Source organism: Otolemur garnettii, unplaced genomic scaffold (assembly GCF_000181295.1).
Source record: "Otolemur garnettii isolate 467f Iridium unplaced genomic scaffold, OtoGar3 scaffold00072, whole genome shotgun sequence".
NCBI lineage: Eukaryota > Metazoa > Chordata > Mammalia > Primates > Galagidae > Otolemur > Otolemur garnettii.
The window spans coordinates 5497573-5520652 of NW_003852467.1; the positions used below are offsets into that span (position 1 = coordinate 5497573).

A 23080-nucleotide genomic window follows, 5' to 3' on the forward strand; every position below is an offset into this window, starting at 1 on the left:
TACAACATCTTAATGAAAAAATACTGAAGTATATGCCATTTTACATCTTTTCCTTTATTTTTGGAGAGGAAATCAAAGGACAAAATTCCCATTCTGCTTTGCTGAGAAACTACTGAGAAAAGAGCATATTAGTGTCTTATAAGTGTAATAGCAGTATACATTATTATTTTATAGTTTCTTTTTTGAAATTAATATTTTGAATGTATTGGTCAAAGCCCGGGATGAAGAGTTGCAATTCGTTTTGAAATACTTTAGAAATGTATAGTTTTGTTGCAGTTGTGAATCTCCTTAGATTTTTAAGGAGACTGATTCAATGGATGTCATTAATAATCTTCTCAGGTGCTTACAAAGCATGTGTCTGTCAGCAGAATTAGAGAATCACCCAACTAGAGAACAGGTTTCACAATACCCTAAGACCTATTTTGTTCATTAGAGAGGAAAATGGCTTATTTTGAGTCCAAACTGACATGCTTGCTAATTTCAGCAGTAAAAGCTGTTCATTGTGGTCAGGTTTAATTTAGAGTCTGGTAAGGTTCACATTGAAGTTGATCAAGTTACTTTTACAACATATTTCTTAAATGTACATTGAAATCCTTAAAAAAGGAACAAAAATAGAGCAGACATTAATGTATTTAAAAATGAGAGGCAAGAACAATATGGCTGTTAACTTGGACTTTACCTTAGAGGTGAAAACAGTGTAACCAAAAAATTAGTACCCTCATATTAGCAAATGACATGAACTCTATGTTAACCAGCTTGATGAAAGTATTTCAAATTGTATATGAAAACACTACACTGTACCCCATGTTTGCATTAATGTATACAGCTATCATTTTAAAAAAAGAAATAAAAAAAATTTAAAAATCTAATAAAGATAATCTTTGTCATTATAAAAATTTCCAAGTATCAAAAACAACACAGGTTTTCATTTCAGATACACATCGTACCTAACACTTTTAGTTCATTGCTACATGCATACCACCTAGAATGGCACCCAGCACTTGAAAAGTATTTATTTTTTTGTTGTTGTTTTCTTTTTGAAAAGTATTTATTAAAATGAATGAGTAAATAAATGAATCAGGAAGGCACCTGTGACTCAGTGAGTAGGGCGCTGGCCCCATATACCGAGGGTGGCGGGTTCGACCCCCACCCCAGCCAAACTGCAACAAAAAATAGCCAGGCGTTGTGGTGGGCGCCTGTAGTCCCAGCTACTCAGGAGGCTGAAGCAAGAGAATCGCCTAAGCCCAGGAGTTGGAGGTGGTTGTGAGAGCTGTGACGGTACAGCACTCTACAGAGGGCAACAAAGTGAGACTCTATCTCTAAAAAAAAAAAAAATTAAAAATAAATGAATTTGTATATTTTTTTAGCTATGTATATTTTAAAGTTCTTTGTTAAATTTGAGGTGGAAATGTGAATTAATCTAAAGTTTCTGGGTAAGTCTGTTTTTAAAAATATATGGAATATACTACATATTTAGATAGAGTAGACAATTCCAAATTAACCTTTCAGCTTGCTATGCTACAGATGACCAGAGTTAAAATTCTAACCCTGAAAAACATCTTATTTCATAAAACTTGTCACTGTATATGGTTCCTACTCTAAAATTTGTTCAGTACTCTCCAACTGACTTATGCCACTTACTTCAATAGCTGTCTTTGGCAATTTGTTCCATATTTCAAACACCCTTTTGTGTAAAGAAACCATAAAAGTTAGAAACCTGAAAATTGGATTTTTCTTCTGAGCAATCACAGCTTACAAATGTGGAAAATTTGTTAAAAGTTAGCCCCTCCAATTTTTCAATACAGAAAGAGAAAAATGCTCAAAATAGATGTACAGTATTTGGATACTTTTTCCCCCATTATTTTAATATTGCCAAATGGATTTAGCTTAAATCAAAAAAGCTATTTCACTACCTCTTCACAAAAGAAATACTACAGAATGATCAAAATTTGGTCTTTCCAAAATCAAAAACCATCTAAAAATCAACAGGAATCCAAAGGAGTAGTAGATAACTAAGTTTCGCAAACATTACCATCTACCACATTTCATTTCTCCACTTTCATTGGCCTCATGTGATAGTAGCAAAATCACCATATTTAAAATCAGGCAGACTTCTTGCTTGGCTATTAGTGTAGTTATGATGGGAATAAAAATGAAAAAACATGGGTAAAACATCTATCACATAGGGGTTATAAATTAATAGTAAGTGTTATGTTTACTCTTCCCAATTGAAAGAAATTTGTCTCAGTTTTAGAACCAGAACAAGGCAGATATACCTGAATTTTCAGGAATTTCTCTACAAAATATCTATTGAGACAAAGATGAAAGAGGTAATAGATGCTTAAGGAGGGGAAGCATTTCCTATTTCTCAGTAATTTTAAAAATTGATGGCTTTTTATTTAAAGTGCTACTAAATCAACATAATTTATAATACAGAATAATTTGAATACTAACATCGAGTCTTGTGCTTCCCAAGCCTCCCTAATCATAAAAGTCAAGCAGAGAATTTTTTTAAAATGCAGGATTTTCCCTCCCCTTTCAACTACAAAGTCACTAGTTCTGGGTTGGGACAAAAGAGTTTGGTGCTTCTTATGGGGAGGCTGCTTCGGAGAAAGACTGATACAGTTCATCTACTTCACCTTCTCATTTTGCAGGTGAGGAATTTGGGGTACAAAGAAGTTAAATAAGGAATATCTCTTAAATCATTTCTGTACCTTTTCTGTTTCTAAAAGAAATATACACCTTAATTTTACCACCACCCAGACTAAGATTACAAGTATAAATAGCTATCCTTCTTGTCAGAATTCAGAATTCTGTTTCTTCCTCATGGCACTCATGTATTGGTTTAAGTAAACCCAGATACTCTGAAATGACTCTCTATAAGCTTTTAAATAGCAAAGTAAATCTATAATCAAGATTTTCATTTGAAGCATTTTAGTATCTAAGAATGAAACACATTTTGTGTTAAATTGTTTTCTATAAACCCTTACACAGTAGAGATTTATATCGAGTAACATCTTTTTTATTTCTAAAAGTGTTTTGGCTGGTTTAAAAACTGTACTTTACTTTGTATTTCTTGAAAGAAATGTATAATGGTAGAGAACACTGGTATTAAGTGATATTTGTTCTTTTAGGCAACGCTGCAGGATTTGGAACAGAGGCGCCCCCAGTTGGAAGAACTTATTACTGCTGCCCAGAATTTGAAAAACAAGACCGGCAACCAAGAGGCTAGAGCAATCATTACGGATCGAAGTAAGTCTTGTGGGACACTCAAGGCAAGATGCATGAGAAGTTTCAATAACAACTTAAATTCATATACCCTCATCCCATTTGTAAAAGTATTGTGGAAAAAATTACAAATGATAACTATTGTACCGAATAAGATTTTCAGTCTATAATGTTACCTTTTAATAACTGAATATGCCCACTGAATAGAATATAATTTCCACCAGTTCAGGGCTTACACAGTTGCAAAACATGGAGTGATGGGCGTGGTAAGCCTACTGTGGCACAATATTTTGCTCCTTTGATGTCATCTCTCTGGGCTGGCATCCAGTCTCTACCTCATATCCTTGGTTGTTGGTCTAAGCAGGTGGTTGCTTCCTGGACCATCTTTCATTCCTTCTGCACTGGCACTGTCAGATCTGCTTATCCCTCTGCTACTTTGATGGCCCATTGCATAAAATCAGAAATCACTGTACTATTCCTTATGGCATAGTGGGATGGGCAGAAACTTTGGTAAAGCCCATCTAGCTAGACATTAGGCCTGCTGTTTCCTTCTTTACACATGGTGATTCAGAGTCATTGTGTGTGGTGTCAGTTGGTGTACATGGAGTCAAGAAAAGGGCTTAGCGGGAGAAGAAATATGGGTCACCTCTGCTGTCAGATTCTGTCAGATCTCCCTGGTTTCCTCCCATTTCTGCACCTACCCTCCTTCTAGGGACACACATTGATACTGAATTGCCTTACCCTACCCTCCAAGTCTGCCTCATTTCTCTGCCCCAAACCAGAGGAATCTTTGGTAGTATAGGAATGAAGAAAACCTTTCTTCAATCACGTTTCCTTTCTTCCAGATACTGTCTTTCGCCAGGCTAAGGCTTTTAAAACTCAAAAACTTGAATCTGTATCTTCATAACTCTTGTATGTTAACCCTTCCCTAAGGGAATGAAGGCAGAATGACTAGCTGGGCTGCCAATATGTTGGGGGAGGGAGAAGAGTAACCAGAGTAACAGGATAATGTTTTTAAAACTTTATTGGTCATAATTCTACATATTAGGTAAATACATAGTGATAATAGCTACTATTATTGAGGACCTCATAAGTATTAGGTGGAGTGTGTATATGTGTGTGTGTAAAATCTTTATAGGATCCTGTGAGCTATATTTCATAATCCCCATTTTATAGATGAGAAAACACCTTCTAAGAAAAGTTAATTAAATGGCCCAAGCTTACAAAATAAGCAAAGAACAGAGGTTGGAAATTCGCACTATTTCTAACTTGAAAGTCTATGGTGCTTCTACTATATTTATCACTTCCCATCTTATTTTTCTATCTTTATTAATGACTTTAATCACTAGGACTAAATAATTTTTTTGGTCTGAAATTATGTATGTTTTGATTAACTTCCTAAAGGCATTTCCTTTTTTGATCATAGTGACTGTCAATTAAAATTTGAAATGTTAGCTCTTTATTATTGATCAAATAGTGAATTTGGATATATGCTAATGTATAGGTGGGTAACACTAGCTAGTATAATAGATAAGCTTCCAAATCTTGGTTGTTTAATATAATGGAAGTTTACTTTTTGTTCTAATGCCATCAAAAATAAGCAGCTGTCTGTAAAGTTATTCATGGACCCAAATTCCTTCCACTTTTTGTGTCCATAGCATCATGGCCCTGTGCATTTAATAGACAGATGAGGAATGAGTGTTGTTCATAGGAATTTTTCATGAGCCTAGAAGTCATGTACATTAATTATGTATATAGTCCGTTGGCTAGAACTTGTCACATGACCACACCTAACTGCAAAGGAAGTAGGAAAACACTGTTCAGTATTAAGCCGGAGAAGAACAACATATTTGGTAAGAAACTTGTCAATCTCTGGCATAGCTAATTTGGACAAGGAAGAATACACTTAAATTCTTTGGGTTAATGTAAGTTATAACCAGCAAGGCAAGAGCAAAGTATATATCCTTCTCCCAAACAAGAACTTTGGAAGTCCTCTACAAGGTTGCAACACACTGGCCCAAAAGAATGAATCTTAGTAAGTGATTTACTCTGTATGAAACTGTATGCCTATGACACAGGTAAGTAATCTGTTTCTTGCCTGAGAAACAGGAAATTTAGCAAAGATGTTTATGCAAATCTATACATTCTATATAAAAAGTCATTTACCATTTTACTAATGAAAAATGATTTCTATTTTTCCCAAGAGGAAAAAAAACACTAATATATTTTACAACAACTATTCAACATTGTCCAAACATTTTCTATTATCCCTTAAAATCTTTCTTTTTATATCGCATTGACATTTTTCATGGTGGAGATTAAAATTGAGTGACCAGAGGGCAAGTTTGTATCTCTCTGCTCATATCCAGTGGTTTAAATAGTTCTGCCTTTCTAAGCTGTTGTCTTTTAGGAATAAATACCTTTATAAATATTTGCAATATAATGTAAAGATTCTGATCCAGATAGTCCAGAAAAGCATTTTCTTAAAAGCGATTGTCTATTGAGACATGTCATGTTGCTTATTAAGAATCTGAGCTGGAATCTTACTTCCAAATATGCCAGGGGCCTCTAGCACTGGTACCAGGATTAATCTGACAAGAAATGTTTATCTAAACAATGTCATTTGCAGCCCTGCTGTGCTTCGGTTTATCTCTCTATTTGAAATCTATGAAATGGGATGGAAATTCAATACTTACAAAGTTTCAGTCATGTTCAAAATAGAATTTTTCTTAGTATAGATTTAGTTTTCAGGGAAAGGACAGAAATAAAATACTTGTTCATAACATCGTATTTTCTCATTTGATGATTGCGGTCTTCCTTTTTTACTGCCCTGAAACTGCTAAGAATACTTTTAAAAGAATCAGCTTAATAAAGAAAAATATTTAATATGTGTGTAATACCGTGCAGAAACATTTTTACCTCCTTAGTAAATTCCAGCTCATAACTTTGCACGGTCAAGAAAATCAATACATAGTTATTACGTTCTATCACTAAAAAGCCATTCCTCTCTACTAGTAATATTCATGCTAACCCCCAGATAATTGGGTCTGCAAACAACCAACATGTTCTACTGTCTAAAACTATTCCCATGGTATCTGTTGCTTTCGGGTGATTGTATTGATAGAAATCATGTTATAATAATCTAGGTAAGAGAATAAATCTTATTCTAAGTTCAAAGGAGAAATTCTCCTTGCTGTTTCTTATGTTCAAATTTTTCTTCAATTCTGTGCTCAATTTATCAACCATTCTTGGTCATTTTCTTTTGTAAAAGGGCTAGGTCAGGGGCTAAAAGTAGGTAAAATTAGAAGGATATAAATTTCCTTCCTTGGAGATGTCTGATTTATGTAAAACTCTAGTTCATGCCATTAACACTGCAATAGATAATACCTTACAGAGCAGTAAAAGGATGTGAAAAGAAAGAACTACTGTCATTTATTTCTCTGTTTACTTCCTGGCGAATGTGACTTCTCTAACATGTATTTAAGAGCCTTGCTTCTGTATCTTCTCCTTTCATAACCCCAACTACTACCATTTTAAATATATACAGCAATGGCTTGTATAGGTTTTGAGTAAAGGCTACCTCACCGACCACTTATTAGCTTCGTGACCTTGAACAAAATGACTAATCTCAGTAAACTATCTGATCTTAGTTTCTTTGTCTATTAAACAGGATTGCTTATATCTACCTCAAGGATTGGGAGAATTAGATGGAATGATACTTGTACAGCATTTAGATCAGAGCCATAATAAAAACTCAATGAATATGGGCTCATGTTATTTTAATTATAATCTGTTTGGGTGGTTTGAATGCTTCGTACAAAAGCATTTAATGAGCTTTCAGATAGCTATTTGATTATTTTACCCCTAAAAAAAGAGAAATTTAAAATACCCAAAGGAGAAGGTTGCTTCAGAAAAGATGCAGTCAAATATATAAATAGAATTAAACAAATTCATGTAATTTATTTCATTTTCAATAGTCACTATAAACCTAGAATCTATTCTCATTTAGAGACATAAGTAACTTGCCTAGGGTCTTAGGAAGATGGTAAGTGAGGAACTAAAATTCAAACCTACATCTTTATAATTTGAAAGCCTGAGGCACAGCAAATGGAAAAGGATGGTTAATCAAAAAAAAATAGGAAGAAATATTTATTTGAGAACTTAAAATATCCGTGTTAGGGCTTCTATTTACACTTTTGTCTTCTATGTATTTGAGTGTCTAATCTGCTAGCTGTGTGACCTTGGTCTAGTGGATTCACTTCCGTAAACCTGTGGTCCCCAACCCCTGGGCCATGGATCAGTACCAGTCCCTGGGCTGCTATGAACAGGACTGCACAGCATCACTGCCTGAGTTCCCCCTCCTGTCTCATCCTTCCCACTCCCCTCCCTTGTCTATGGAAATACTGTCTTCCAAGAAACTGGCGCCATGCCAAAAAAGTTCCAGTCTTTGGCCTATCGGGAACCAGGCCACAGAGCAGAAGGTAAGCAGTGGGTGAGCAAGTGAAGCTTCAGCTGTATTTACTACTGCTCCCTATTGCTTACATCACCACCTGAGCTCTGCTTCCTGTCTTCTGATAAACTTGTCCCTGGTACCAAAATGTTGGGGACTGCTGCCATAAACCATGGTTTCCTCATCTGTCTTGTGGGGCTAATTATAATGCTAAAGCAGTAGGATGATCGTGAAAGTAAAATTTCTTGATACTTCTGAAGTAAAGATAATGACACACACTAGATGTTCCTTACGTGGTACATATTGTCATGATGAAACAGCTTTGGTACAGAGAAACTGAAGATGGGTGAGTGAAAGGCCTTTTATTGCCTAAACCACAGGAAAGACTTCCGAACCAGAATGCAAAGTTGTTTCTTTGATATTATTTCTTCATGTAAAGATTTTCAACCCAGTCCAGAATTCCTTGAGAAATCTAGTGACATCTTATAGATTTTAAGAAAATGAATTAGCAACATATTGCTTAAAGAGCTGGTATACAGGGCCAGAGAAGGGAGAACATTCTTCTATATGAGAGTAAAAATGCTCTCACAGGATTTTTGAATTAACTGACAGTTTTATGGCAGCATTTGTCAAGCCATCATTCATTGCTGCAACCCAACGTATGAAATTCTTCATGGTGAAGTAAAAAGGCTCAGTTCTCTACATTTTTATGAAATCTCTATTGCTAATGAAATGCCAGCCAATATCTTCCTCTCAGGTATTGTCTATTGTGGAGTTGCTTATTTTAGAAGAAGTGGAGTCAACCATGTAGATTTTCTTCTTTTGACATCTAGCACCTGCTGTCAACCTGTTATAGCTACAAGGACCTCTCAAAATTTACATGCACTAGGATACCATTGGCAACCAAACAGTTCAGTTCAGCAAACATTTTGAATGCTTACTCTATGCTATCTAGTATCAGAGGTGATGGAGGGAATACAGGGAGGGATAAGATACAGTCTTTGTCTTAAAAGTGCTCACGATCGAATGTGGATATTTGGACAAATACATTCAAGCAATGCAGTCTAAGGAAAGTACCTCAGTAGAGCAGTATTACAAAACGTTGAGAAAGAACAAAAGGAATGGACATTGGTTCTGAATGAGGGGGTCCTAGAGTGCTTCCAGGAGGAGGTTGAATTTGATGTGGTTGAGAATAGAACATTGAAAGCAGAAGAAGGCTGGAGAGAGAAGGTACTACATATTCCGGAAGGCATAATAGGAGAAAACATAATTAGACCTATGTCAGCAGATGATGTGACAGATGAATTTGTTAGCATGAAAGTATGTGTGTGTGTCTTTGTGTTGTGAGAGATAAGCAAGCAAATGAATTCAGTGCACCCAGTTAGGAGGCAAAAGAGCCCAAGCTAGAGCAGTGGCAGTGAAGTGAAAAGGGAAAAAAAATTTTTAATATATGGTGGAGCCATTAATAAAATTACCAGGATTTTGACATTGATTGCATGTGTGAAACTTAAAATCTAAGTAAGAGTTTGAGATTGAGTATTCTTGCAAAGATGGCAATGTCATAATCAGAGCCAAACTCAGGACAAGGAGTCGATTATCAATGAAAAAGTAGACATGCTATTTTTTGAGACTTTGGAAAAAAATAATTAGAAGTTAATTGATGACTGTACACTGAACCTCAGAGTCAAAGCATTCCATTATATTCATACTCTTATTTGACTATGGGAGTGTTACTTTCTTTGCATTACTATTATTAGTACTGTTTAACACTTCATTGCAGCAGTCGTCTGATTTCTTTTCTGAATGTATTTATCTTCATTCATTCTTTAGGAGGTTTTTGTTTCTAGTCCTTATCTTTAACATTGTTATTGTGGGTAAATTTTAAACCTTTTTAATTCTGTGAAGGCAAAAATTGGAAACCTAATAATCACATGTACATGTAAAAATAAAAAGAATAATTAAAAAAACGTAGATATGCTAAAGCTTCAGCTAGGTGGCCATAATGAGATGTTGAAGAAATGGTTGAAAATGCAAGAAGAGATTTCGGGAGCAAAGATACTTCTGCACACTAATTTGGAACTTACTTGGAATGGATGAGCTTGCACAGGGGAAGGATGCCAGGTGAAAAGGAAAGTGGACGTAGTGAAGAACATAAGGAATAAAGAGGAAGAAGTAGCACTATTCCCCCAGTGCCAACTTGCACTCTAGGTGTATTTAGACATGCACTGTGATAAATGAATTTATAGGTGCTACACCGTTTTCTTTTTCTTCTGCAGTATAACCATTCAAATCACATAAGTTTCTTTCTGGTGATACTTTGAATCATATGAGGTATGGAAACCCTTGAGCTGAGGGTTGTAGATTACTATGTTTCTGTACATCAGGTTTCTGATACAGCCTTCAATATAGTGGGAAAAATAGCCATTTCCTGTCTAGGTCTGATGAATCCTGTACCATTTTATTTTTATACGTCCGAGTTATTTCACAGATTCTTTTCAGAAGGAAGAACAAAGAGATAGTGAAACACTTTATTGGAAATTTTAATAAGAATTGAAACACAATAAATTTCTTGCTGTCAAATAAATTTTGGTGCACAAACATCATAAACGATGTGATGTATGTCCCACTTCCTTTAGCAAAAGAGGATTGTTGTTCAACAATCTAAATATATTGTGTGATAAAGTCCCACCTATTGAATAAGTGGGTTAAAATATCATATTTTCTTTCTGTCCTTAGAAATATATTGGTCAACAATCAGTCTCTGTGTTTGAGAAAATTCATCCAGGTTTCCATCATCTGAAGGCTCACAATCTAAGATTGAATCTATATGATTAATTGCACCATTATCATTAGATTCCAGAATGCTGCTTTCTGTCTCTTGGCATTTATCTTCAGTTGTGTTTAATAATTATAAGATGTCTTCCTCTGACAATTTTCTTATCTTTGACATTATGGGAGAATTTCAACTGTTAAATGAAAGCCAAACGCGGATTTCAAAAATGCTGTCTCCAGTCTCCTTTTATACTTTCTTGAACAAACATGCAATATTGGGGGCAATCAATATGAAAACAAAAGGGTGAAGATTTATTTTAGTATTGCATCATTCTTTTATGCAGTTTCATCCTTCTCACTTATCATTTTAGTTATTTTAGCCTAATTAGGAATAATTGATAAGCAATGATGAAATAGCAAAACGTTTCAAAATACAGGAAAATTAGGATGACTAAGAGTGTATAACGTATTTTCAATTTATCAAAGGGCTCAGTGAACCCATATGTTAGTTGGAAAATAAAAATGAAGTTCATTTTCTTTAAAAGAAGAAACAGCTAACATTTCTCTTTTTCTTTACTAAACCTCTAGGGAAAAAAATTATAAAGCATCAATTTTTATAAACAGAATTTCTCAAAAAAGAAATTCAAAAAGTAAATTTGGATCCAGTAGGCCCCAATGGTATATCAGCTTAAACAAAGCATCACTTGCTCACTTGCTCAATCCTACTTCAAAACCAAGAGTTTCACCACACATATATTATTATTATTGGTTTTGTTGTTATAGATCTTTTATTCAGTGTTATTTACTAGGAATAGTGAATATGTTAGTCGGGGCTCTCCAGAGAAACAGAACCAGTAGGATGTACGTGCAGGGTGTATGTGTGTGTGTGTGTGTGTGTGTGAGTGGAGAGAGAGACAGGAGCGAATGAATGAGGATGAGGATGATTTTAAGGTATTGACTCATATGACTGTAGAAGCTAAAAAGCCTAAACTCTATAGGACAGGCTGGCAGGATGAAGACTTATGGAAGAGTTGATGTAGTCTTCAGTCCAGAGGTAATCAAGTAATCTAGAGACAGAATTTCTTCCTCTTCTGGAGATTTCAGTCTTTTCTCTTTAATATTTAAAATCCAAACTAGCTGATTATAGGCAATATTTCAAGTAATTGTGTAATAGGAAACATTTAAAGTGATGTAGCCATAATTGTGAGCAAAAATAGTGTTTTCCACTAATTGCTTGTTTTTTCATTACGTTTCATTTTAAGGCGAAAGATGTGGGTTAAGAAATGTTTTACTCATTCACTTTAAAAATTAAAAATAATGAACATAACTATTGAATCAACCAATTAATATGAACAGTTATTTTATTCTTGTTGTATGATAGAATAAGATTGGTGATAGGTATAAGAAATATAAAGAATTTCACATGAAAAGTAAGCTAGCTGACAAGACAAATGCAAAATAGATGTATACAGAAAGAGATTCTACATTTTTATCGATTAGCGTTTTTATCTTATGGCCTAATGGGACATTGCAACTAAAATCCTGAATTTCTGTTATATTTTAGTATCTGTAGGTATAAATGGGAACATTACTCCTGGTGGCATTGTGCAGTTTAGATAAAACTAAGCCAGAGGTCCGATAAGTGCCAGGGACTACTCCTAAAAGATGTTTGCAGCTCTCCTTGGGTGGTAGAAAAGTGTTGGGATTATTATTTTAGACCTACTAGTTTTTCCTTTAACAAAATTACTTCATACATAATTTAAAGCAACATAACAAATTGCTTACCACCAGTCTTTATTCTCTTGTACCTGCCTTAAGGGTAGCAATTATAAAATAAGTGGGAAGGAGTAATAGATTATGACCTTTCTAAATTCAAAGGGAAAAGCTGAGCTCATTCTGCTTTTGCCAGGAAAAAATAGTTTGCATAGTTACCTATTGCTGCAAAACAATCACCCCCAAAATTAGTGTCATAAAACAGCAATGATCATTTACATGTATTACCTCTCATAGGTTCTGTAGGTCTGAATTCATGTGTGACTTGGCCAGGAGGTTCTGTCTCAGGATCTTTCATCAATTGGGCTGCAGTCGTATGAAAGCTTAACTGTAGCTGGAGGATTCAGTTTCAAGGTGGTTCACTGATATGGTTGGCGAGTTGGTGGGTCCTTGTTGGCTTATCTCTACATAGGCTTCTTCACGGGATTACTTGAATGTCTCTTTGACATAGTAGGTCTTTTTCCCCAAGACGAGCAATCATGAGTCCAAGCAGGAGACGCAACACCTTTTATGACCTAGCCTTGAAATTCACACTTATTTCTATGCTAAGTTTTCTGAAACATGACCCTATGTTGCTTTGACTATCTCCATTTGCCACCCCAAGAAAGCCAGTAATGCTTTCTGCCCTGAAAGGAACAAACCACTGGAACGTGCATTTTATCCTACATGTGCGCATTGAAAGGAACAAGAACCCACCACAACTTTTTCTATAGCTTCCACACATAGTGATAATTATCTCAGATCCACTCAGCCTGGCTGCACATTAAAAATATAAGTTTTGTAAAGAAAGCCTTTGGGTTTGGGAGGCCTAATAAGAGTTCCAAAGCAGCTAATAGTTAGTTATGGGATAATGATAACAATGATGATGAAAATAATAATTACTTTTATGTTAGTGAGAGAAATGCTTAAGAATGCCTTTCTGAAGGGGCTTTGGCATGAGGAATGAAGAGGCTTGACACAAAGTCTGTTTTAGGGGACTGAGGAACTTAGGGAGGAGCCCTCCAGAGCAAGCCTTAGGCCCATATTTATTATCAAGAAGCAGGAAAAAGTAGTTAAAAGTCACTTATCAGACATCACCACTAAAAAGGGGGGATAGGGAAAGTATCAGACAGAATGTCTCCAAGTTGTTTTTGCAAAACCACAGACCTTAAGCAAGACCTCTGCCTCTAGTGTCAAGAGACCTTTGAGATGTAGAGAATCTTCACCGTAACTGTTAGGCCTGGTACTGCCACACCTCACATACACATTGACTCTTGGATGCCAGTTTTCTGACCTCCTGCACGGAAGCAGCTCACATGCTAATCTTGTGATTCTTCAGGCCTCTCAAGCAAGAAGCGAGTCTTATGCTAAGGATCAGGGCACAATTTTCCTTACACCTTTCCTCAGTTTCATTTTAGGAGTACTGTAGTACTAAAAGCACTGACTTTAAAATGGGAAGACTGGATTTTCAGTCCTGTCTCTTCCCCTTTGTGACATTGAGACCCTTGGCTAATCATTTAATCTGACACTTTTTTTCTCATCTGTGAAATTGGAATCCTGATATCTTTCATTGGAGATTCATTTTAGGATTCTATAGAACAACACATGGAAAAGCCCTTTCCAAATGGCTAATCAATGTGCAAATTTCATTGTCTTAGCTTTAGCTGCTATAACACAATGCCAAAGTCTGGCTGGCTTAAACCACAGATTTTTTTTTTTTTTTTATCAGAGTTCTGGGGTTTGGGAACTCCAAGATCATGTCAGTTCCTGGTAAAAGCCTTTTTCTTGACTTGCAAATACCACCTTCTCATTAAATCCTCATATTTCAGAGAGAGAAAGAGTTCTGGTCTCTCTATTTCTTTTTCTTTTAAGGATACTTACCAGTCTCATTACAGGGGCCTCATCCCTATGACTTCATCTAAACCTCATTATCTACCAAAGGACCAACGCCCAAATATCATCACATTTAGGGTTAGACAAAATACAACATATGAAATTTGGGGGGACAACAACATTCAGTTCATAACAACAACCTGTCCTCATTATTGAGAACTCCACTAGGACTTCTAGGGCATCAACAGTGACAGTGCCCTGCTATAAGGGTAAAAGATTTTCACACCGTGAAAATGGATACATGAAGACTGGTAACTGTTCTTGTATCTATGAACAGAATTTTTAGTACTTTCTCAAGAAATTTTTGTTCACTGAGAGTGTTGTTTCTCTTAAATTCCAGGCTTGGAAAAATTAAGTTCTCCATCAAAATTTTATGAATGAATAAATGGAATGCTTTATGATATTTTCTTTAAATATTAAATTAAAGCAAAAATATTTATGCAGAATATTCTATTTTCAGGGTTTCCAAATACAGCATAGTCTGGCTTATTACCATCTCTAAGACTAACTCTGGGTTGCCAAAGTGAAGCCACTGGGAGTCCCCTACAAAGTCTGTAGCACAGTGATAGAAATGACAAACCCGACTATTAGAGTCCTATTTTTCTCTTTCATATAGGAACCAGGAGACTGTTACCCTACCCTGGGCCACAGCTGGCTTTCAGAAAAATGTAGAACTGATAAAGTAGAGGAGAGGCAGGGAGTCATCTACCAGCCAGATTTAGTTGTTAACAGAAAATTGTGTACTAAACAGCAGAATGTTTGCAAAGATAAAACTGAGTCCCAAACGCACGGAATAAAAATGAGGGGAAAACACCTTTCTCTATAATTAAACAGAAAACTGTGCCATGAATTGAGAAAATCCAGTCAACCTGAAAATGTGAACATCAAGGGTAATTGTGCAGAATGATAAGGTGATATGAACAACATGGGAATATGTAGGCTCTTGTTGGCCTTTTAAAACAATGGCACTTGACCTGCTACTTGTGAAGGATTTGATTTAGTCTTCTCTCTTGTAGGAACCACTGAAGGAGGGGGGACAATTCCATTGGGCTGTAAAGTGGGCATTTTTTCATATGGTTACAAGAATTTGTAAATGTCTCAGAGTTTTAAGATAGCAGGTTCCGTATCTTGCAGCACTGGGTACCATGACAAACATAGTCTGAGACACATAGCAAGAAATAGAAAGAGATTCATTTTTTTCTTAGCATCTGGCCAGGTAACCAAAATACTCATGTTTCCCCTCAGTAGCTAGGTATTTAGGTACCTAGGAACATGTCCCAGGGAAATCCAGAATATGAAACATTTCAGACAATTTAAAGTTGTCAGTGTCTTCCCTTATTTATGTGACCAAAAAAAAATCTAATTTTATTCAGATTTAAAAATATCATATAAAATAATACTTTAGATTTGGGTTGTGCTTTGCATGAATTGAACAAAGAAATCTTATACATACATAAGTGGATTTCATTTTCATAACATCTCCTAAGGTAGATATTATCCTTATTAAAGAAATAAGAAAAAAATCAAGGAGCAAAGATATTAGTACTTGCTCCAGACACAGATAGGAAATAGTAGAGCCAGGATTTAGCTCTAGTCTTCAGATTTGAAAAACTGGTACTAGATGGGTGTTCTTTTCCCAAACCATGGCTGAAAGTTTATATGTGTGTATATAGAGAGTCTTACACACTTATGTATATATATAGTTATATATTTATATAAAAACATATCTATGACTGATAAATTTAAATAAATTATTTACCAACTTTTGATACTTTATTTCAATTAAGTTCAAATATATTGGATATTTGTTGATTCATGGGACTTAAAGATCCTCAGAGGGCTAATCCCTATGCCATTAAGCAAAATCACACTTAGCCCACTTTAGGAAGATAAAAAGTTAACGTATATTTTAAAAGACTAAAACCTTACGGTAAGAGAAGTAGGAGGACTGGCAGTTTAGCTGGAAATATGGAAGGAGGAGAGTACATCTCTTTCTCAAGTTGCCACATCTGCAAGTTACCAAATGCCAGCGGTTTGGGATTCCAAGCATTGTTGTGTCTCTCTGAGGACATTCTCCATGTGGTGTATGTTTCATCTCTCTGACTATAAACTTCACACTGTTACTCCATTTTATTTGAATTCTTATGATTCTAACATCTTGTTCTGAGAATAACAGGCATGCCATAAATACTTACTGATTGAATGGACTGTCTCACAAGGGAGCTGGCAGCTAGCATAGGCTACAAGCTGCCATCATCTCCATGACCATGATTCACCATTAGAAAGAATTACCCTGAAGAGATTAATAAAATTGCCTGCTTAAAAAGCAAGCAAAAAACAAAAGAAACCCAAAGCAGACAGACCTAAACTTTGGAATGATAAATGAATTTTCGATCTTAAATGACAGAGGGGATTTTTAATATGGTCTCTTATAAGTAATAGTTTTAAAAAGTACTTTGGTGCAATTCCAGTTCACACACTTCATCCTTACAGAATAGGACATATGAGGCCATTTGAAATGTTCTTTAGTCCACTTCTGGAGGCTCTGCTACTTTCAGCAAAGTGGAAATGTAATGTAAATAGAAAATTCTTAATCTTAAAAAGCTCAATTTCCCACTTCCCTTCCCTCAATCTTGAACTTAGAATTTTCCTTCCTTATTATCATGATGTCTATTGAAATGGTTCAGAGAACTCAAATGAATTGAAGTTATGGCATAACTTAAGGCGAAATGGGGATGTGAAAGCAATTCATGACTAAGAAACTTGTTGTCCCTGGGAGAAATAGAATAAATATCAACGTGGGGCAGCCAGCAAGATGTGCTGTGGCCATTAAAAACAGTGCATGCATTGACTTTATGTTTCATTGGGTAGGTAATGACTTTTACGTATGTTAAGACTTAAAAAAAAAAATAGGCTGACCATGATACTTCACATGAGTAACTACCAGAATCTGGGATAAACACTTGGGAGTTACCTAATTTCAGAATGCCAGTCATGTTTTCTTCATGTTTTGATTAAATGATATCATTTCATTATTTTTGTATTTTGATTCTAAATATATATATCAACCAGTTGTATGGCCATTCAAAAGAAGTTAGCTTTAATATACATATTTTAGATCGAATTTATGTAATGGGTCTTTATCATGAGGATAGAAGCCAGCTTCCTAATTCAAAATTCCATCCTCTAAAATAACTGGCATCTATAACTATTTCAGATAAAAATTTTGAATACCAAGTTTTTTTTTAAAAAAAAACCAGAATTGGCATCTTTGAGGAATACAATTAAAGAGGATTTTTGCATAATATCATAATGCTGACTTAAAATGAAAATTAATAAATTTTCTATTTTAGTATATTAATGTTATTGGACCTTTTATTATTTCATTTAAAAGTTATATTCTTCAGTATCACAGTACACTATGGTGATAATAACAAAAGAACATTAAACTATGTTCATATATGATTTAGTAGATTTATTTAGAAATATAATCTTTTAGTATATACAATAGTACAGGTGTCCTCAAACTATGGCCCGCAGGCCACTTGCAGCCTGCCTAGGACATTTATCCGGCCCGCCGGGTGTTTTTGCCGCTGCTGCCTGTCCTGCTTAGCAGCCGACTCTTCCCGGGGCCCACAGTCCGGCCCTCCAATGGTCTGAGGGACAATGAACTGGCCCCCTGTTTAAAAAGTTTGAGGACCCCTGCAATAGTAAATATTTCAAGTTTCTCTCTCACCTAAGCAGTGAGCCACTTAGGGATAGCCACTTAACTCTCTGTCCTATGAATTTCTAGGTAAAGAATGGTACCTAGAAAACAGTCATTAAATGCTTACCATGTAAATTTTTACCTTCTAGCTTATAGCAGAAAATTAAATATAGATTGTCCCTCTTCTAGAAGACACAGATGGATGAGACTTACAACTTTCTTTTATAAACATATACTTCTATAAATGTTTACTAAGGATCTAATTTATACAAAGAAATCAGTCTGGAGTAAAAGAATATTTTACTCATTTCTCAAAAGGTGTTGCTGCATTATATGCAAAACTTGCCCCAATTTTTATTCTTAATAATTTGTATTAATATATAAATTATATGAAGGGAAAATATGAGTTTAAAATACAGAAATTTATATTTACACATTTATCAAATGTTGATTATGTACTTACAAAGTGCAGGGTTTTGGGACAGGATTTATATGATATTCCAAGACAGCCATGATATAGCTTCCTCCAGTACAGTGTTTATTACTAAGTAGAAAAAGTAAAACTAGTATAATATTAGGTAGAATATATGAATCATAGGAGTAATATAAATAATATTTCATAAACAATATATGTGATTTTTTAATCTATGCATTAATCTCTTTCTATATTCATCTATCCATTCATTGCTCATTACTCCATTTAATAATAATAATTTTTAGTGACAATCAGAGGAGAGATATTAATAAAAGTGAATAAAGCATGAATCATTTCATAAAGGAGTGGATAATCCAGGAAGTGACAGATATATAAAAACAGTAACTTTAATATAGAGCATAAATCCCAGGTATAAGCAGAGAAAAAATGGAAAGGCAAAGGAGAAACAAATTAAGCTACATGAGGGCAAGGACTGCGTTTATTTCATTTTGTCATAGATTTCCCAGAACTTCAGGCAAGTGCTTGGCATAAAATAGATTCAGATGAGTTCGATTGGACCATCTACTGAAATAAATGTAGAACCTATCATAGAATAAGTGAATTGGAACTGGATCTTAAAGCTGGGAGAAATAAGTTTAGAAATATGTAAAACCCCTTTAATGGTATTTAACATCATCCAGACTCAGAAAGCACAAAGTTACATCCTATCAGTGACACTACTAATTCAAGTAAGAATTTTCTGCACATATTCTTTCTCCACTTATCACTCCCATTCAACTCTGTTAGGGTAAGAAATAGCTGGTGAATGTAGGAGAAGACTAGTAAGACAGAGAGAAGCCCACCATACTCACTACTCAAGGTGGTAAGGGACCTGTCCACTTCCCATTTGCATTCTTTCTGAGTTAAAGGAGGAGTGATATATGTGAGTTGAGTTTGAAGTGTTCATTTTTTTTATCCTTTGGGGTTAATTGAAGGTACAAAAAAATTAGGTTATACTGATTACATTTGTTAGGTACAGTCTACATTATAATTGTGTCCCACCCCTAAGAGATGTGCCATACACTGTAACTTCATCCCCTTCCCTCCTCCTCTCTCCCCACTCCCTCGTTCTCCTGCCTCCCACCTTGAATTGATCTGAGTTTTTCTCTTACGAGGGCATTAGGTCATCTACTAGCTTCGTTTTAGAACTGAGTACATTGGATTCTTGCTTCTCCATTCTTGTGATACTTTACTGAGAAGAATGTGTTCCAACTCTATCCAAGATGGAGATGTAAAGACTCCATCTTTTTAGTGGCTGAATAGTATTCCGTGCTATACATATACCACAGCTTATTAATCCATTCCTGGGTTGGTGGGCATTTAGGTTGTTTCCACATTTTGGCAATTATAAATTGATCTGTGATAAACAGTGAAGTGTATGTTAATGTATTGAATTGGACATCTTAATTTTAATATGTTAAAATAAAAACAAGACTTTGTATTACCTACTGATGGCCAGGAAAGTCATGAAACTTGCCCCTGTTCACTCAAGAACAAAGGAAGAACTATACTGTTGAGTAAGCTTAAAGGAAGAGACAAAGGCAGATAAAGTTGTCTTTATGCTTTCATGTCATAAGTCCTGACTATTCATCATGCAACTTATACATTTTATAAATTCAGAGAAAAAGGAAATAAAATCTATAAGGAGATTTACATCAAGATACACATGAAGATAACAGTTAAATTTTTTAGTGGTACTAAAATATTACAATTGTTTATCACTGAAATAGATTAAAGTAGATAAAATATAAAACAACATTTAAATTTAATTCAAAGACATGAGTTTTCAAAAGTTTGGTGATCTAAGAGCAGTAAGTAATATATTTGGAATGTTGCCCCTCAAGGATTAAAGGGGAAGGCTGGCTATTCAGTAGGGTGTTGGTGTGGTACAGCAAGCATGCTGCATTATACACTTCTGGAGGGTGACATTCCAATTACATTTAGCTATGGAGTGCTTTTCATCTAGGATAATTATAACATCGTAGGTTGAAAGAGCTTCCCAATAGACCACATCAGTAACTCAGTTATGGGAAGTTACTTCTCTATACCATCAAAATGGCACGATTGGATCCATAATTGTGCGTACATTTTGGGGAGGAGCATATTCTTGCCTGGAGCATATTTACACTTCTCCAAGACCCAGCCATATCCTTCCTTTACTAAAACAGAATTACTCAGTCTTCTTTAACTCTCTGTTGTATGAATTATAACAATGCTTATCCACAGACATTTGACATTCTGGATGAATAGTCTTTAAGACCATGTGGATGAACAGATTCTCAAATGCCTTTATAGTTTTTGAAGTGGACATATTCCCCAAAATGCATCCATTCTAATCCTTATAATAAATATATCTTTTACAGATGAGGAAATTGAGACTTAGAAAGGTTAAATAAAATAGCCAAGTTTCCTAATTAATTATTAATAAAGAATATTTGAACTCAGGTGTAACTGAAGTCAAAATATGCATGATAAATTCTGATTACTATATTTGTTTTCTAGTCTGAACCATTTATTGTGATACAAATTTCTCACTGGGGCTCTTTTTTGGTGTCTTCCTAATACTTAAGTCTATTTTACCTTGAGTAACTTCTTTAAATGTGAAATCCACTTGGCAATAAATTTTAGGCATTAACCCTATGCCAAGTAATTATCAGAAGGCTTAATGCTCTGAGACTTCACAAGTGTGATCTTAAGATAATAGAGTGAGGCTTGCATTGTGAACTTTCATGATGCTTTACATTGTGAAATGCTTTATGGATTGGCTTCTTAAAATTGTAAAGCATTCTGAGAAGGTCTGCCAATTAAAAACCGGAGATTGGCTGAAGGCTTGAATTTTGAATACAGATGGTGCCAAATTGAGCATTTCCATAGCAACAGACTCTTCCTTAATAACTTTTATATGGGAGGGGGAACATAAAAGAGAAAACCATCTTTCAGCAGATGCATGTTTTCAGCGTGTTTTCAGATTGATTTGGGGAGCTAATTTGTACTTAGCTAGTGATTGTTCTAAGTGAATCTAAATGTTACTATATTCTCCTGAGGAAACATTTTAAGAATAACAGAAATAAATTCTGGGAAACTTATAAAGACAGAAAAAGGGCATGATTTAAAAAAGCATTTCTTGGTCTGTATCCGACCAACCAGGATTATATATTGAGTATGACTTATCATTCATTAAAGATTTCTTGATTCTTGATGCCTATTAAGATTGAAAGTTTAGAATATAGGTAAAATCAAGGAAAAAGTGATATGTATCCCATGAATTTGGAATTGATCATGATACATAGTCTTCTTTCTGGTTTATATTAGGTTTTTTTGCAGTTTTTGTTTTTTTTTTTTTTGGCCAGGATCGGGTTTGAACCCACCACCTCTAGTATATGGGGCTGGTGCCCTACTCCTTTGAGCCGTAGGTGCTGCCCCCGGTTTGTATTAGTTTTTACTATCTGTTGTTTGCTGATTTTTTGAAAATGATATAAATAATTTCTTGAAGAAATTCATAAGGAGTCATTGTTAGTGCTCATACCAGATAGCAGTGTTATCATAAATCTAATGTCCAGTCTTCAGCTTTGCATCACCAACAACTAAATTTTAGTAGTCCATCCAGAGGCGATGAGGCTCTGGGGGGAACCAACCCTGCCCACACAAACTCTGACTTACAAACCATTTGAAAAAAGAGAAAATAAATTCAAACTCTCACTATACAACATAATACAAAGATGCCAGGAACATCAATAATGATCATTTGCTTAGGGTACCCTCCATAAGGAAGACTGTACAGAAGACCAAATTATAAATTACTGTGCAAAATTTGAGGGTGGCCATTGAATTGAGAAGAGGGTAATAAGGTATTATTAAAGGATAGTTCATTAAATGAGATGAGCTAGATAAATCATCTGCCCATCTTTACTCTTCTAGATGATTTCTTAGATAGAAATGGAAAATAGATAAATATATCTCAGATGCTACCAAAGACATAATAGCAAATGCTTGCTTCCAGGCTTTCATTTTAAATTCTACAAGGCAGGTTTCTTCCCAACCACCACCACGTTACACATACACAGCCATACCTTCCCCATCCTCCCATATCTGTTACAGAGCAATATAAAACTCGAGCGTGTTAAGTTTATATAAGTTAATGGTTGGTAGCTTTATATTAGTTACATTACTACCTGTTAGTGCCTTGATTAATCTGGCTTGATTGATCCCCCCAAAAAACTCCTACAAAACAAGTCTTCCTGCAAAGATTTATGGCACCATGGCCGACTCGTGGACCCTCCACTGCAAGAAATTCTTCTGACATAGTAATTTTGTAAAATCAGAAAGAACCAACAAGGTAGCTTATTAACTGGAAAGAAATGACATGAAAATGTTTAGCTGCATCACTAGTGGAATTTAGTTGACCTTGATATTTTTCCTCTGTACCCATCTGTGTTTTCCCAATTCCTTATAATAAAATATACTACTTTTATTTTAAGAAAAATCCTAGTACAGTGTTGGCCAACTTTTCTTCATTGTCACCCAGTAAGAGGCCTTTCTAGATACTTTATTCTAGTAAACTCCCTATGAAATTTTAATATCTCTGATATGCTCTGTATCTGTTTATACTTTGTGGTCCTTTGGAGGGTCTAAAACCATTATAACTCAGAAATAGCTAACAATTTTTTTCCCCTCAAGAAGGAATTTTTACCTCCTCAGGGCATTTTTGCCTGGTGAGAATGCATATACTAGTGCAAGAACCACAAGTTTTTGATTTGGTAATTGGGGTGGCAACAAATTACGTACATTTTAAAAATAGAGCTCA

General features: G+C 35.1%; 1 protein-coding gene across 1 annotated transcript in view; it reads left to right on the forward strand.

Moving 5' to 3' along the window:
• Positions 1-23080, forward strand: part of DMD (dystrophin) — a 2307273-nt gene that overhangs the window by 1657987 nt on the left and 626206 nt on the right. Inside the window, exon 52 of the mRNA XM_023515448.1 lies at positions 3135-3252. Coding sequence (XP_023371216.1) covers positions 3135-3252 — 118 coding nt within the window. The remainder of the gene's footprint in view (positions 1-3134; positions 3253-23080) is intronic.